Here is a 17,120-nt window from a genome sequence, read left to right on the forward strand (position 1 = left end):
TTAATGAGGCAATGCTTTCAATGCTATGCTTTCTCCTCGGAAGAACATGAAACCAGACGGTTTCAGTGATGTCTAAAGTATGGGAATTAATACTTGATGATATTCAGCGTTTGCTTGGGTTATCTTTGTCTGATGTTTACGTGTGTTTGATGATCTTAAAATTGAAGTGGGGGAAAAGATGCAACAAAAGAAAAAAGAATTCGAAAAGGGGGCAAATACTTTTTTCGCTGTAGTCATTATGCATTGTTTTCATAGCTGATCCAAAAACAAAAGGGAGTAGCCAAAGGCTTGTTGGAGAGGAGTAGTGTTTCATTGCTATTTTTTTATTTTATTTTTTAAAGATAAACATCACAACATGTATTCATTGATTAGTAAATCAGATTCATATCGTCGTGTATAACTTAACATTAACCACGGGAGACACACCTGACCAAAGTATGATGTGTTCAAATTGTACAAATGGGTGTAAACTCGTAAAACAATATTTTATTTAGGAGATGAGGCGTGGAGGGATCAGAATCGGCGTCCAAAATAAACAATTATTTGGAAAGATTTGCACTCACTATCACTGCGGCCAGTTTCTTCTTTCATGTCCATTGAGCTGAGACGACTCGAGTTTCATGTTCATGTTTGTGCAAGTCGTCATGTCCACAGCTCCACCTTTGACTCAGTGTTTTTCAGTGTGAAAGTCATCCGATGATGACAACTCACAGAGAGCGAGCAAGCTTACGTCAGCTGAAGTTCCTTTCGTAATGGCGCGTCTCTGTACGTTTGACAGCGTGAGTCCGACCGCCACGCTGGACCTCTGCCGCTACCCAGGACGTTGGCCCACTCAATGTATTGTGACTTTGGTGGTTGCTCACTTGAGCTTTTAAGCTCAATCAAGTCAAACAAATGTTGCTCTTTGAACTTGGAATTAGTGGTGGAAAATGTGAGCGCAACATCAGAGTGTGTGACCACACCAATGAGTTCAGTTCAGTAACGATAGTGTTTGTAGTTCATTTTCCCACTGTCGAAAGCTGCCATTTTTCAGTTTTAAACCAGAGGGGAGGTTCAACAACCAGTAGGATTCAAACTCAAAGAGGAGTCCACCCACACATATTTTTTTCAAGAATATGTTCCCAGCAGGCCCACTAGTTCAAACACGGCATTCTAATTGATTTTGCGTTTGTGGAATATAAATTAAGCAGCAAAATGCACTCGTTTTTAGCCATCTCTGGGGGCGGCCATTTTGTCTTCTGTCGACTAAAAATGAGATCACAACTGCTCACAAAGACCAATCACGGCTGACCCGTTTTCTGAATCTGAGCCGTGATTGGTCGTTGTGAACAGTTGCGATCTCATTGTCAGTCGACAGAAGACACAATGGCCGCCCCCAGAGATGGCTAAAAACGGGGGGATTAACACTTATTCCACAAACGCAGTATTTATCAGAATGCCTTATTTCAACTAATGGGCTCACATAGAACATATTCTTTAAAAAAAAACTTTCCCCTTATTCCACAAAATGGCCGCCCCAAGAGATGGCTTAAAACAAGTGCATTTTGCTGCTTAATTTATATTCCACAAACGCAAAATGAATCAGAATGCCGTGTTTCAACTAGTGGGCGTGCTGGGAACATATTCTTGAAAAAAAATATGCTTGGGTTGGCTTCCGCTTTAAGACCTTCTGATCCCAAAGCCAAGTCCTTGGTATTGCATAACCTACCAATGCTTTTTGTGTCCCATGATCGGTCAACAGAAAATTGTCCCTTGTAATTGCGTAGAACAAGCACACCACAGCAAAAATACAGTGGCTTAGTTTTACAAACTGAAGCATCTATAAGGAATTCAAATGATCAATAGGTGTTGTCCTCACACCACTCATCTCTATTACTCATTCACACTCACATCAAAACGTGTTTATGGGAGGAAGCCAGTGTACCCAACGAAAGCCCACATACAAACAAAAGGCAAATAATTTGCAGCTTGAAAGGCGTCATCAAGGCACGAAAACCAAATAAAGTAAATCTTACAATGGCACCGCAATGTTTGTTGTCCTTTATTTATTTTTTTAAACAAAGGAACTAATTTTCCCTCTTCATGACAGTGAACATAAAACAGCAGGTCACAATGTAATACTTTTAATGAGGACAGCAGGATCTGATTTTTGACCGATCCCCAGATAGCTATTCCTCTCAGACAGCCAAGTTGGCACTCAAAGGGCACAAAGGTTCATTTTATTTTTTGTGCTATGTGGTATAAATGTACGTAATCATATTCTCATAGATTGGGGTTTTATGCAATACCTGCTTTTAGTGAGCTCATCAAATATTATTTTCAAGCAGCTGGTATTACTTCCATGGTGAATTAATCCGTATTGTATGTATTTTTTTTCGTCTACCTAGTAACCAAATCCTTTTTGTTTTAGCCCGTTCCCTCTGAGTAATACTATTGTAAATTTTTCATATTTGGAAGTGATACACGATGTGTCACCATTAGTCAGCCATTACGAGAGCCCTGGGGTAATTTTATTGGGGGCTCTGATTTCTCCTGAGCCAAGCATGGAAGGAGGGCCCCGAGACTGATTACAGCACTTTGCACAAGGGCGCTTTAATCTCATGTTCAAAATTGAAACCACAACAAGCCAGTGGGAACAATGGATGCTCTCAGTTTTGACACTCGGATTGAAAAAAAGCAACAAAGCATCGCTCATGGGCGCTGTTTGGATCTAAAACACTGTCGGTAAAGATGGGTATATTAGAGGTCCGTTTATGAAACAGCTGTTTGTAGGAGAGGTTTATAACAAGCATGTGAGCGAGTAATTTAACTTTTCGTTACTAATGACTTTAATGATAACATATGAGTTGCTACATACTGTAACATACAATTTTAACGTTGGAAGATTTGAACATAAAAACCTGTTCTCATGAGAATGTAGGGTGTTGTAAAATGTAATGTACTGTATAAGATACAAAAACACTTCCACATTTTCAATGGACGAATATCATGAAAATAATATGACCTAACACTGCAATTAATGTAAATTCGTATTCACAGCAAAATAGAACATTTTCAGCACGTCATTTTGGCTATGATATGGATGGAATGGTTATGGAACCTCCAATTTGTTCAGATTACAAAAGAACAGTTTTCCCTAAAATGAAATAATGGGAAATTATTGCTATGTCTCCTTTTTATACTTCATCCTCATCATCATCATCATCATTAAAATGGGAGTGTTTAGAGTCTTTTATGGTTTTCAGAACAACATTGACTTAAAGTGGAAATCAACCAGAACATATTTTTTTCAAGAATATGTTCCCAGCAGGCCCACTAGTTGAAACACAGCATTCTGATTAATATTGCTTTTGTGGAGTATGAGTTAAGCAGCAAAATCCACCCCTTTTTTAGCCTTCTTTTTAGCCATTTTGTTGACTAAAAATGACATCACAACTACTCAGGACTCAGGTAATGACCAATCACGGCTCAGTTTCAGAAAACATGTGGGCCGTGATTGGTCGTTACCTGAGCCCTGAGCAACTGTGATGTCATTTTCAGTCAACAGAAGTGACAAAATGGCCGCCGCCAGAGATGGCTAAAAACGGGTGGATTAACTCTTTTTCCACAAACGTAATATTTATCAGAATGCCTTGTTTCAACTAGTGGGCTTGCATACACCATAATCTTGAAACATATGTTTGGGTTGACTTCTCTTTAAACAAAGCATCATTAATGGTGTGTTTGTGTTCCAACAAAGTTATCAGTAACCAGTAATGTTTAGTTCTTTAATTATTAAGTAGTAGGATACCCTACCTGGACATCGCTTCAGCCTCACAATCTTCACTATGCTCACTGACCCTTGTGGCTACAAACTGGATGTCCCAAGGTTTTGCGTGACTTTAGTGCCATATGTTTACTGAATGTTTTTGCCATACTTTACAACAACCTTCAGAATATTCAAATTGAGAGATTTCATTGTATTGTATTTTTTTTTTCTTGGACATGGGATTTGTGGGGTAATATACTGCATTACAAATGTTAGTGACCACTACTATTTACATTTTCGGATCATTCCAAAATGTTTGCGTACTATTTTTAACTAGTCGCTGATGGTGTAGTGATACACTCACCTGAGTTGTGTGCGGGCAGCGTGGGATCGGTACCCACTCAGTGTCTAGTTGCGCCCTGCGACTGGCTGGCGACCAGTTTGGGGGGTAGTCTGCCTTTCGCCCATAGTTATCTGGGATAGGCTCCAGCACCTCAATGTGATCCTGTGCAGGATAATTAACTCTACTATTAATTCAGTCAAGCAGTGTACTAGACTAAATTGATCTTAGAAATTCTTCAGTTTTGGCATCAGTTCTGCTGACACCACTTTCTACACTCTAAAAACAGTTGGGTTAAAAATAACACAATTTTGGGGCAAAAATGGACTGATTTACAAATTGGGTCAATTTAACCCGCAGAACAAAGGAAGTTGGGTCCAATTGACCCAAGTAGTGGATCGATCCATTTTTGACCTAAAATTGTGTTATTTTTAACCCAACTGTTTTTAGAGTGTAATCAAGTGAACCTTTAGGGCCTGATTTTACTAAGATCCCCAAAAGCGGGCGCTAAATTGCGTTTTCACTTTAACAGATTGCGTACGCTGTCGTTGGACGTGTTGTTCTTCCGATCTTTGTAAGATCCTAATTAGCAGGTGTCATTTTTTTCCCATGACCCACAGAATATTGTGGTCTATCATACACACTACAAAAAGGAATAGACACTATTTGAGAAAAAAGTTTGAACCAATGTCATGAGAATGAAGAATGTCATTCTTTAAAGTCTACAAGTATCCACTTTGTCCTAGTGGAGTAGACCTTGTCCTTAGGACTTATAAATCCTGAGGACAGCGTTTGTTGTTGTTGTTGTCTTTTTTTTTTTTAATGTCACATCATTATGTGGTATTTAGTGCATTAGCAGTTGCGTGAGGCAAAAAGGAAGAAAATCAATTAATGATGGACACAGGGAATTAAGTATGAGGAAAGGAGGGAGGGAAAACCAGTACATGTCTGGCAAGAGATTGGAAGAAAGTGCAGCTGGAGGAAGAACAAGCGCTTCCAAGTTTTTTTGTTTTTTTTCCTCTCCACAAAGGCTCTGTCACTCTTTTGCTCTCAGAGCAGCACCGTTCCATTTATGTTGCTCTGGCTGTGTTGCGTTATGTTCATGTTTGTGCGTGACTGTATTGAAAGCCTCCCAACTGCTAGCCGCTCGCCTTTATGGTGATGCGAAGAAAGCCACTGCATGTCATGTTGTTTTTCCTCTCTTTGGCTAGGCCACTGTATGTTACTGAATGCAAATGTTTTTTTTTTGTTTTTTTTAATCCAAAAGCCAACAACAGACACACATGCATTTTCCACAAAATGTTTCGTAATAGTTTAACATGTACCCTCAACTAGTTGCCTCTTCTGTAACAGATGTTTTGCCTTGATTTATGCCCGGGTGCAAATACAGAGCTAACCTCAAATTGACAACTCATTTTCACCCTCAAGAACCTAACCGTGGTGGCGCTAGGGATACAAGACTTTCATCTGAAGACCAACCAAGACATTAGCAGTTAGTTGAAACGAAACCTCGAGATATTATAATTGTTTTCCCACAATGCCAGTTACGAGAAGCTAACTCTGTTACTGCAGCTCTGCTTACCTTTTACATTTTGACTTTTATGTGATAGTCCTTCCATATCAGCCATCGCTTAAAATTGATGCATCTGTATTCATCCTAGCTGCCAAGTCATGAGCGTATCAACTCTGTATGGGCAGTATTATGTAAATTAGCTGCACTGTTACATCACAAAGATTGACAACAAGTACTTAACAGATGGAACAATTTTTGAATACACAGCCAACAAAAGATTTAGTTGGGTGTTTCACTGGGTAGGCAAGCACTCCAGAGAACCAAATATTTGTATACAAGCAATAGAAAGTCAACTTTTCATGTTTATCCTGTTATGCAATAGAAAGTCAACTTTTAATTTTTATCCTATTGAGATGGTAAAAAATATGACAAACAAAATTCACATCAGTGTGGAGTTGTTGCCATGAATAATAACTTGGCCGTAATATTCGCGTGTGTCTGTTTCAGCCACGCTGTTCAGTCAGTGTGGAATTGTTGGAAACAATCAAAAAAGAGGGGGATGGGGGGGGGGGGGAACTGGAGCAGTCACTTGTTCTGTTGTTTGTCTTCAAACAAACACCACCAGCCACTTTTTCAAGGGGAAGTCGAGTCCAAAATATTCTTCACAATATGTTGTATCCGGCCTGACTTTTCGAAACACGGCATTCTGATTAATATTGCATTTGTGGAATATGAACCAAGCTGCAAAATCCCCCCCGTTTTTATCCATCCCAGGGGGGGCGGCCATTTTGCCACTTGACTGTCGTTTGAAAATGATGTCACAGTTGCTCAGGTAACAACCAATCATGGCTCAGTTTGCAAACGTAACATGACCAAACTCTGAAAACAGGTGAGCCATGATTGGCCGTTACCTGAACCCTGAGCAACTGTGATGTCATCTTCAGTTGACAGCAAGTGGCAAAATGGCCGCCCAATGGCAAAGGGGGAGGCGCATTAGAACATATTGTGAAGGAAATTTTTCACTTGACTTCCACTTAGGGATGTGTTTTTTTCCATTCTTTTCTTTTTTATTTATCTTTAGTTTTTATAGATCCTCCATACTCGTCGACTAACTGTCCAAAAACAATTTTACAATTTTACTATCACCAAATTACACTTTAAGAGTATAAAGAGGTCATTTTTAAGTGCCTTGATCAACTACCAGGACAAGAGAAGCATCTACAGCGACATTATTTACGGCTGTTGATGCTGATAAAACCAGTCTGGCATATCTGGATTAGTAGAGAACGTGTGGTGGTGGCGCTGGTTTTCAAAGGTTTTCCTTCCACATTAGGAAGGTTACAAACTAAGTTTCGCTTGCCACAACAAAAACGGCATCCACACTAAATGTCACCTTGTCATTTGCAGAGGTAATTGAATGGCCGTATCTCTCATTTCCCATTTTGACTGTTTGAGGAATCAAAGACAGCACAATGTGTGGCGTGTGTCTGTGTGTGTGATGTGTGAGTGTGAAATACTGATATTATGAGTCATACCTTACATATGCATTCACACGCGCGCATACAGACACACACACATCATCATTAAATACAGTGGGTTGTTTTGTTTTTTTCTCCAATTATTATTTAAATGTATTTTCTCCCTTTTCAGCAGTATCCACACCCTCCCTACAAGTGTCCTGGCCAGACTCCTGCTTTGTAGTAACAATAATAATAAAAATAATAATTGATAACACATACATGCAGAGGAAGCCAGCAGGCACTGATGCGATGTGCTTGCCTTTCTTGCACGCGTGATTTTGCTGTGCGTACGTGTGCTCTCCCGTGTTCTTGGCTTGCTCGCTTGCGTTGAAGCCACTACTTTCCCACGTTGTAGATTAGGGTCTCCCACCGGCCTCCCCTTCCTCTCGCTTTCTCTGTTTTCTTCTTTCCTTCCAGCCCTTCGGTCTCCTTTCTCCTTCTCCGCGTTATCCCTCAATCTCTTCCTCTCTGCACCTGTACTCCATGTTCCAGCCCCAGCTGCTCCCATCTCGGCTCGGCGCTGTTGGCCAGAGCCCATGTTGCACTTGGCATATCCTCTGAGACCCCGGGGCTGATCTTGACGTGCGAGGGCCAGGCAAGCCCCCGCCCAGGGAAGGCTCCAGTGGCCTGGAGGAGCTGAGAGCAGATGGATGAGAAGGACGGCTGTGGGCTGAGGAAAGACCTCCTGCCATTCAGAGAATAAAATGCTTTTTCGAAGGCCTGCTGTGCAGGAGATTAGGGGAATACATGAAAAGATGGTCAGAGCAGGAAAAAAAAAATGACATTTGTGTTTTTCGGAGTAACTTGTCAGTTAAGAAGCAATATTATGATAGTCTGGAGGAAACCATGTGATTCTCTTTCTTTATCATTGACTTTGACTGGATTACACTACTTGGCTGCAACCAACAGAGATGCTGCTGATGGTGTAAAGACTCAATGACAAAAGTACAGTTTTAACACGTCAATGAAAATATCTTGCTGATGGGAATAAGCAGGGACATCCCGGAAAATGTGCCTGGACGTCAGCATACTGTCTGTTGCTCCAAAACCTGTTTGTACTTTTCAGCATTAATGACGTCTTCACCGTAAGCCATGCCATGCGCACTAACACACCGCCATACCAACACAGATGCCGGCTTTTGAAATTTGCGCTGATAAAAATCCAGACGGTCCTTTTCATTTTTGGCCCGGAAGAGTCGATGTTCATGATTTCCAAAAACAATTTGAAATGTGGACTCGTCAGACCACAGGACACTTTTCCACTCTGCGGCAGGCCATCTCCGATGAGGTCGGGATCAGAGAAGCCGACCATGTTTCCATGTGTGGTTGAGTTGAGTTTTGCTTTGCATGGTCGCATTTTAACGTACATTTGAAGATGTAGTGTTAACTGACAATGGTTTGTGAAGTGTTCCTGAGCGCAGATGGCAATATCCATTGCACAATGGTGCCATATTTTGAATGCACTGTTGGATTTCCGCCGTGCCGCTTATGTGCAGAGATTTCCCGAGATTTTCAAAAATTTTTTTAATCTTATGACCCATAGATGGTGAACTCCCCAAATTCCTTGCGAATTTACATTGACAAATGTTCACGAATCAGTGAACCTCGCTCCATCCTTGGTTGTGCACAATGAACTGTTCTGGGATGGTCTTTTTATACCCAATCATGACACTCACCTGTTTCCAATCAACCTGTTCACCTGAGGAATGTTGCAAACATATTTGGAGCTTTCTTCAACTTTCCCAGTGTTTTGCTGCCCCTGTCCTATCTTTTTTCGGTCTGTCATCAGATTGAACATGAAATATATTGTCTTTGTCGTGTCTTAAATTGATTATATAGTTTGAAAAGTATTTGCAAATCATTGTCTTCTATTTTAGATCTCAAATACCCAAAGATTCTGACAAACCAGGTTTGCTTAAGCTGCTGTTAATGAGAGATATGCATATATGGAAACTATGTGTATGGTTAGAAAGATTAGCATTGACTCCTGGAATGCTTGTTTTGGTTGACTCGAAGTTCCTCTAGCATGACTGTGTTTCTTCAAATAAAAGTGGTCATGTATGTACAAAGTATTCACCTCATATGGGACCTGTACATTCTCATAAATTGAAGTGTATGTACTGGCAGAGAAGAAACCAGAAGACAGGGAAAAGGATATTAAAAACGTTGGATTCCTCCCACCTCTTGTTAGCTTTCCCACTATTTCTCTTTCATGCCCTCCATTCTGCAGACACTCTCCCCCCCTGGCCCAGGAGGGGGGATCACCACATGGACTTGCAGACCGCTCTGTCAATTCGTTGACAGCTCAGTCCCACTCTGTCAGGACTCAATGAAAGAGAACAAAATCTATGTTGAGGATCAGAAGAAAGAGGAGAGGATATATGTGTCCCGGTGCTTTGTTTGGCAAGCCCAAACTGAGAAATAAAAGTAAGACATTAGTTAGGTGATTGGCCAACACGGTATTGTGCGGTAATTGACCCTAATGTAGTGCATGACCTTTTTATTTTTACTGGTGTTGGTCATGTGTTTTTGAGTTGGATAAAGATGTTCTCTTTGGGGACATAAACAACTCCTAATTTGATTTATTTACTCATAATGAAAATCTGTCTCTTGTTTGTGTCTTTCCAGGTACCATTATCCAATTCCCAAGATCTTCTATGTACAGCTCTCTGTGGGGAGTCACGAGTTCATTGGGGAGGGTCGCACTCGCCAAGCGGCCAGACACAACGCTGCCATGAAGGCCCTACAAGCCCTCCGCAATGAGCCCATCCCTGAAAGACCACCACAGGTGACCTCACGCAATCTTCTCATATAAACATCACAGAAATATTACCATGACTACTAAGTATGCAGTACTGTGCTACTTAAATTCGATGTTTGAGGATTTGTGGGGAAAAGTGTATGACTTGCGATCCAGAGTCCAATTCTCTTGCTTGACGGTCATTAAATCCGTTTATAGGTCTTAAAACTGTTCACTCCTAGCAAACCACTTCTTCCTTGAACAGTTGCATCATGTTGTTTGTTGTTCAATTGAAAAAAAAAAAAAAGGTAAATTATATCTGGCGCCTTAAAATGTAGAACGCCGGAGGTTGCACTTTTTCAGTTTGATCGAGTTTGTACATGTATGCGGGGTCATTTGCCTGAGGTGCGGGTGTTATTTGCCGGGTGAATTTTTTATCACGATTATCCAGTTCAGTCGCTTGTGGCCGCAGGGTGCGGTAGGCTCTACTCCATGGGTAGTGTTCTGCCCTTTTATGCGATTAACGAGATGCATACGTAACCAGATTCCATCAGATTGATTCCAAACCCACCTCAGTGCCAATTACTTTAATGTATAATTAATCTGGTTTTAGTTTGCGCCTGTCAGAAATAGTTTTTTATCACCTTTTTGTCTCTCGGTGTGTCTCTACCTTTCCATGGTTTCCTTTGAGGCACATTTTCCAACTGTTATTGTCTCGTACGGCAAATCAAATTACCCCAGATGCTCACAACTTGCTAATTGGCAGTAATTTGCTTTTGTTACAGTTTGTTTCTGTTATTTGCCTGACCCGTTTTGTTGTTGCATCACTAAATGAGCTGTTTTGTTTTTTGCTTTTACTGACTCATGTTGTGCAATTTGTTGCACATTGTGGTTGTTTTGGAAATGTCTATGATTCCGACTCCAAATAAAACATTATGAAATGTCATCAATTCATTCTCAAACCAGTACAACGTACCATATTACAGTGTTTAAGTCTTTTACCGTTGCAAGTGTTCTTAAAGCGGAAGTCAACGCAAACATATTTTTTTCAAGAATATGTTTTATGCAAGCCCACTAGTTGAAACAGGGCATTCTGATAAATATTGCGTTTGTGGAATAAGTGTTAATCCTCTCCTTTTTAGCCATCTCTGGGGGCGGCCATTTTGTCTTCTGTCGACTGAAAATGACATCACAACTACTCACAACGACCAATCACGGCTCAGATTCAGAGTACAGGTCAGCTGTGATTGGTCGTTGTAAGCAGTTGTGATGTCATTTTCAGTCGACAGAATACAAAATGGCCACCCCCAGAGATGGCTAAAAACAAGTGCATTTTGCTACTTAACTTATATTCCACAAACACAAAATTAATCAGAATGCCGTGTTTCAACTAGTGGGCCTGCTGGGAACATATTCTTGAAGAAAATATGCTTGGGTTGACTTCCGCTTTAAATGCATGGGATTATTTTTTAAATCAGTTTCAATAATTGAATTAGAAGGTTCACAAGCTAAATGAAACCCTGTAAGCCGCAATCCGTCGTCTTTCATTTGTTGGATAGCACTGTAGTTCAGTGACCATTGAGTAATCATGGGAAGTATGTACTGTAGATGAAATACGTACGTGATGACAGCATCATTAATATGCATCACAATCATTTTAAAAGACTTTGTATGCTTGTAGTAAGCCATTGCTATTCGGAAGTTGAATCCTCCTGAATCACTCAGTTTTACTGTTATGTCGAATAACAATTTACTGCATGTTACTAAGAGAAATAAAACCTCAAATCATGATATCTGCAGTATTATCATTACAGAATCGTGTGATCTAATTTGAGACGTTCCATTTCACTCGCTTTCACTTGCTGCATTTTTTCCCACAATTTGCTCATCTTAGCAGAAGCACTAAATCAAATCTATTTGTATTTGTCATCGCAAGGTTGCCGATCTGCTTGGTCATTCCAATTTACACATCCAGTGACACATGCATCCATCATTATACCTCTTGCAACACTCTCAGCAGAATAGACGTATGCATGACTCATATCAAAGTGCTTTAAAAAGGGATATATGACCAAAACGAATACTTTATATAATATAATACCAAAACAGTGTGTACTCGCTGTCGTTGTTCACATAAATCAAAGCCCAGTTCATAAACATAGCATGTTCACATCTCATGATCTGCTCAGGCTGATCTCCCACTGTTGACTGTGGCCTGTTAATACAAGCTAATTAGTTCACGTTAAATTTCAGTACTTAAAGTGGAAATCAACCCAAACACCCAGCAGGCCCACTAGTTGAAACACGGCATTCTGATTAATATTGCGTTTGTGAAATATGAGTTTAGCAACAAAACGCACCCGTTTTAGCCATCTCAGGGGGCGGCCATTTTGTCACTTCTTTCGACTGAAGATGACGTCAAAGTTGATCAGAGCTCAGTTATCTGAGCAATCGCGGCTCACCTGTTTTCTGAAGCTGAGCCATGATTGGTCGTTATCTGAGCCCTGAGCAACTTCAATGTCGTCTTCAGTTGACAGAAGCGACAAAATGGCCGCCCCCTGCACTAGCTAAAATGTGTGGATTTCTCATTTTCCACAAACGCAATATTAATCAGAATGGCATGTTTAGACCTAGTGGGCCTGCATAGAACATATTCTGGAAAAACTATGTTTGGGTTGGCTTCCCCTTTAAAAAAATTTGTTTGGATTTAGCCTTTGAGCTATCCAGAATTTATTCACTGCTAAAATAAACATGATGCATTTGTTGTGAACGGTACTGTCCTTATTAAATTCCCATGGACCCACCAATACACATATTTGACAAACTCAAGTTCTTATCTAATTTCTGCTTTTAGGAGAAAATTGTTCATGATGTTTACAGAGATTAATTTGTCTCGTGGGAATAAAGCGTTGAGTGGTTCTCTAGTATGGTGAGCCATTCTTCAGTCATCAGATGAGAATCACAAGCAGGGAACACACATGCCTCACTTTCCAACATCTTGGCTGACATGCACCTCCTAAATTTGTAATTTTATGACATGGTTGGATACAGTTCTCGAACAGTCATGGACAATTATTTTTTAAGTGTCAGCATTTACTGGTGAATCATTTATCACTTTTTTTCCTCAAATTTGAGATATGCTTATCAGTTATGAGAAAATAAATGCCTCTGTATTATTCCATCTTTTAACTATTTCAATGTTAGTTGCCCGAAAGACCCCTATTCTATATGTACTCTGTCCACGCACTTAAATGGCATTGCGCTATTGATTAAATCAATATACACTACTAATTTCCTCCTAAAGTGCCGTTTCAGAAGCTAATTTTCTCAAATGTTCACGTTCTTCCGTCATATGTAATTCCCTTTCTCGATCCTTTTTATTAGGACCCAGAAGAAAAGGTGGAGAGCGAGGAAGGTGCTGATGCCAGCAAATCAGAGATCAGCCTGGTCTATGAAATTGCCCTGAAGAGGAACTTGAGTGTCAACTTTGAGGTGAGAAGACTGTGCAGATTATTTGAAAGTGACAGATATCAAATATCCTCTGTCAGTATGATATATTATCAGTGTTGTCTTGTCTTATTGTATTCTAATTCGTATTGCATTTGTAATTTTATTTATTTATTTTTTGGGGGCAAATGCTCATGTTGTTATGACTGTTTACTGAAAAATACCTACATGTTGACATAAGTCCAAATGAAGTTGCTGTTACACAGCTCACAAATTGCATCCGGTATTAGAAGATGAATGTTTTAATTAGTCTCAAAAGTACATTGGCTTAAATTTTGACTGTAATTTCTGTCCTAAATGAAATATTACGCAGAGTTGCGTGCACCCGTTTTTGAACTTCTTGACTTTGACTGACCATGAGTTTCCTAAAAATCAATGATGTCCTTAAACGACCCGCTCCGTCTGTTCTCTTTGGCTTTTCACCATATCTCAGCTGACGTATCCAATAGTCTTTCCCTCATCGCCCTTTCTCCTTCTCAACACTTCAAGGTGCCAAAAACAAGGGAGGCTCGGTTTATTCTGTGTGCCCCCACCCTTCCGCCATTGAATCCTTCCTTTCCCCTCCTCAGACCATCACTCCCCAAAAAACACAGAAGAATGAGATTTGTCAAAGCAAGGGTATATGGGTGAATGCGGGGTGATAGGAAATGGAGACAAGGAAGCGACATACCAAATTCTCTGTTGGCTTTGTGTGCTAATGAGTTTACACAATTTTGGAAAGTTATCCGGAACGCTGTCCAGCCCTCCCCCATTTTTCTGTTGGAAACACATTTGCTCATCAGACCATGACATAGCCGTTCTTCCTGGAACGGCTATTAATACATGACGATGGCTAAATATGTGTGAGTGTGATTCATTATCCGTCACTGTGTGAAATTAGGCTACTTTCATTTTCATCCTCTCCCATTTCGATGCCTTGAGTTTTCAGCATAGTATTCCCTTCTCTTCTTTGCAGCCACTTCCTCATTTCAGTTGACTGATTTACTGTCTCTCTGTGTGCATTTTCTCCAACTTCTGTATTGAGTTCCCTTTCCAAATTGAGATTCGTATGGTTGCTTGCCAGCTAAATCATCTTTCTTCTCACAAGATATTGATATGTGCCATCCAGTGACAGTTGTGTTGCTCTTGGATTGCTCTGACTTTAAATGTGCCAGGGAATGTTGATGCATGTCAGCATCTGCCTTTTCTCACAACATTCATTTTCCTGTCTTGTAAGAACAAAAGACTAGTCTACTTTGAAGCAAACAGTGACTCTTTTTACGGGCATATATATTTTTTTGCAGTATGTATTCACTTACAGTACCGGCTTGACTTGTCAGTTATATTAACTACACAGTGAAACTGACTTGTCTAACGTCTATCTCTTTAATAGTCATCTTAAACCCCTCATCCCATCCACTGCACTTCTGTCCATTTTCATTGCACACTACTTACTCTGCTCAACACGACTCTATTCATTATTGATACCTTTCCACAATGCCGCGTATTACAACAGGAGAGACCATTTTTCTTAACTCTGTTGTCATTTTTTAGTACCGCTGTCTAATAATGCATTCAACATGGAAGATGAACAAATTCACACTTGACATACAAAAGTCTGATTTAATTTGAAGCAATATCAAGTGGAAACTAATAAAGGCATTTGGTTTTTTTTGCAGTTTCACGACTATAGTATTTAGAATTGTGCTTAAAGGGAAGTCAACCCAAACATTTTATATATATTTTATATTTTTTCAATATGTTCTATGCAAGACCACTAGTTGAAACAAGGCAGTCTGATAAATATTGCTTTTGTGGAATAAAAGTTAATCCACCTGTTTTTAGCCATCTCTGGGGACGGCCGTTTTCTCACTTCTGTCGACTGAAACTCACATCACAACTGCTCAGGGCTCAGGTAACGACCAATCACGGCTCACCTGTTTTCTGAAGCTGAAGGGGAAGTCATCCCAAAAATGTTTTTGACAATAATATGTTCTACATGCCTTCAGTAGTTTAAACACAACATTCTGATTGTGTTTGTGGAATATGATTTAAGCAGCAAAATCCACCGTTTTTTAAAATCTTTCTCAGGGGGTGGCCATTTTGTCACTTTCTGTCAACTGAAAATGACATCACAGTTGCTCAGGGCTCAGGTAACGACCAATCATGGCTCACCTTGGCAACTGTGATGTCATTTTTAGTCGACAAAGTGGCAAAATGGCCGCCATGGCTCAGCTTCAGAAAACAGGTGAACTGGTCGTTCGTTATTGGTCGTTAAGTGAGCCCTAAGCAACTGTGATGTCATTTCCAGTCGACAGAAGTGAGAAAATGGCCGCCCCCTGAGATGAACAAAAACGGGTGGATTTTGCTGTTCAACTCATATTCCACAAACGCAATATTAATCAGAATGCCGCGTTTAATGGGACAACATGACGTAAAGACATTTTTGGGGTGACTTCCTCTTTAACACATTGGGGCGGCACAATTTCTTTTTCATATATTCACCAAACTGTCATGGTCATCTCTCAGGTGAACACCTCTCACAGCAGTGCCCATGTGTTCACTTCTCATTCCTCCCCTCTCTGGGGCCTGAAATTAGCAATGAGTCACTGCTAGCGAGCGCCTGCTTTCCCATCCCTCCGCGACGATGAGGGTCTCGCCACCCTCCGAGCCAGTTGGCTCATTTAATCCTCCTGTCAGGCAATATCAAGCAGATGTCAGCATCAAAGAGGAACCAATCTATAAATCACAGCTTGTTTGTTGGATTGGAGGCTCCTTTTCCGAGGAGGGACACAAGAGAAGAAAGTCTGAGCCAAGAACCACCCATCTTACAAGAAGCTACTTCCCCCCCCCCCCCCCCCCCAAGGGCTTGTCCATCTACCAGACATCACACAAAAGACCCTTTCTTCATTGCGCCGGACCCCTACTTTTGTCTTAGCTTTGTATCTGTGCCGTATTTCTCTTCTAGTGTACCTGAGGACCTTGGGCTGGTGATGTTTATGAGGGAAGTATTACTGACCATATTTTTGCATCAGTCCGTTTTTTTTTTTGTTGTTGTTTTTTTTCTAAATCAGAGCATTGATTAATTTTTTCCCCTCATTGCAAATCTAAACTCTGTTGTAATTGTTTATTTTCTTGGGTAGCTTCCCATCTCGTTCAGTGATAAAAGCTGCAAGGCTTGCGTATGTTATAAGGCAGCCTGTGATGGAAAAAGAGACAAGGCTTGAGCTTGAAGTCATAAAGTGAGGAAGAAGTTTTAGAGCAGTGATGGGCCAAGAGCATGATGCCCTATCTGTGCCAATATTCCCTTTCCTAGCAGGAGTTGCCAACATTCTATTGCAGATTATAAATTCTCAAGTGTGGCATCATGACTAATATGCATGTATTTCTTAGCGTGACAAGCATTACCGCTATGAGCGAACAAGCTATCAGCTTTGACATTTGTGCTCCAAGGCCTCCGTGCAACATGCTTCTTCACATAAAGTGTATTCATTGTACAGGAATGCTGACAGGAAAAAAAACAACAAAAAACCTCAGAGTAAGCGTTGGCCATGCACACGAGTGCTTGGCAGTCACACCGTTTTGAATAGATATAAGAGGTATTTTGTAAGTATAACCACATTGAGTCAGAATTAAAGATGAAAAGTAAGCAATTGCACACTTAAGGATGAATGTTCTGTTCATATGCCTGAAGATACGTCTCAAACTTTTTTTTTTTTTTTTTTGGTAACTTTTTGACATATTTTCCAAGTCCAGCTGGTGTGATAGCCACC

The 17,120-nt window shown here is 40.4% G+C and overlaps 1 protein-coding gene and 1 long non-coding RNA gene across 6 annotated transcripts in view; one reads left to right on the plus strand and one right to left on the minus strand.

Annotated features, from left to right (window-relative positions):
- LOC147127684 (uncharacterized) overlaps positions 1–5,818 on the minus strand; it is a 32,844-nt gene extending 27,026 nt beyond the window's left edge. For all 4 annotated transcript variants that reach the window (XR_015084154.1, XR_015084155.1, XR_015084156.1 and 1 more), the window contains exons 1-2: positions 5,671–5,818; positions 4,113–4,253 (exon numbers count right to left, since the gene is read on the minus strand). This is a non-coding gene — a long non-coding RNA (uncharacterized LOC147127684). The remainder of the gene's footprint in view (positions 1–4,112; positions 4,254–5,670) is intronic.
- Positions 1–17,120, plus strand: part of stau2 (staufen double-stranded RNA binding protein 2) — a 96,759-nt gene that overhangs the window by 18,612 nt on the left and 61,027 nt on the right. For both annotated transcript variants that reach the window (XM_086020304.1, XM_086020305.1), the window contains exons 6-7: positions 9,750–9,909; positions 13,246–13,353. In XM_086020304.1, coding sequence (XP_085876430.1) covers positions 9,750–9,909; positions 13,246–13,353 — 268 coding nt within the window. The remainder of the gene's footprint in view (positions 1–9,749; positions 9,910–13,245; positions 13,354–17,120) is intronic.

This window comes from Filicampus tigris, chromosome 21 (assembly GCF_054856515.1).
Source record: "Filicampus tigris isolate MCC_2025a chromosome 21, RoL_Ftig_1.0, whole genome shotgun sequence".
NCBI lineage: Eukaryota > Metazoa > Chordata > Actinopteri > Syngnathiformes > Syngnathidae > Filicampus > Filicampus tigris.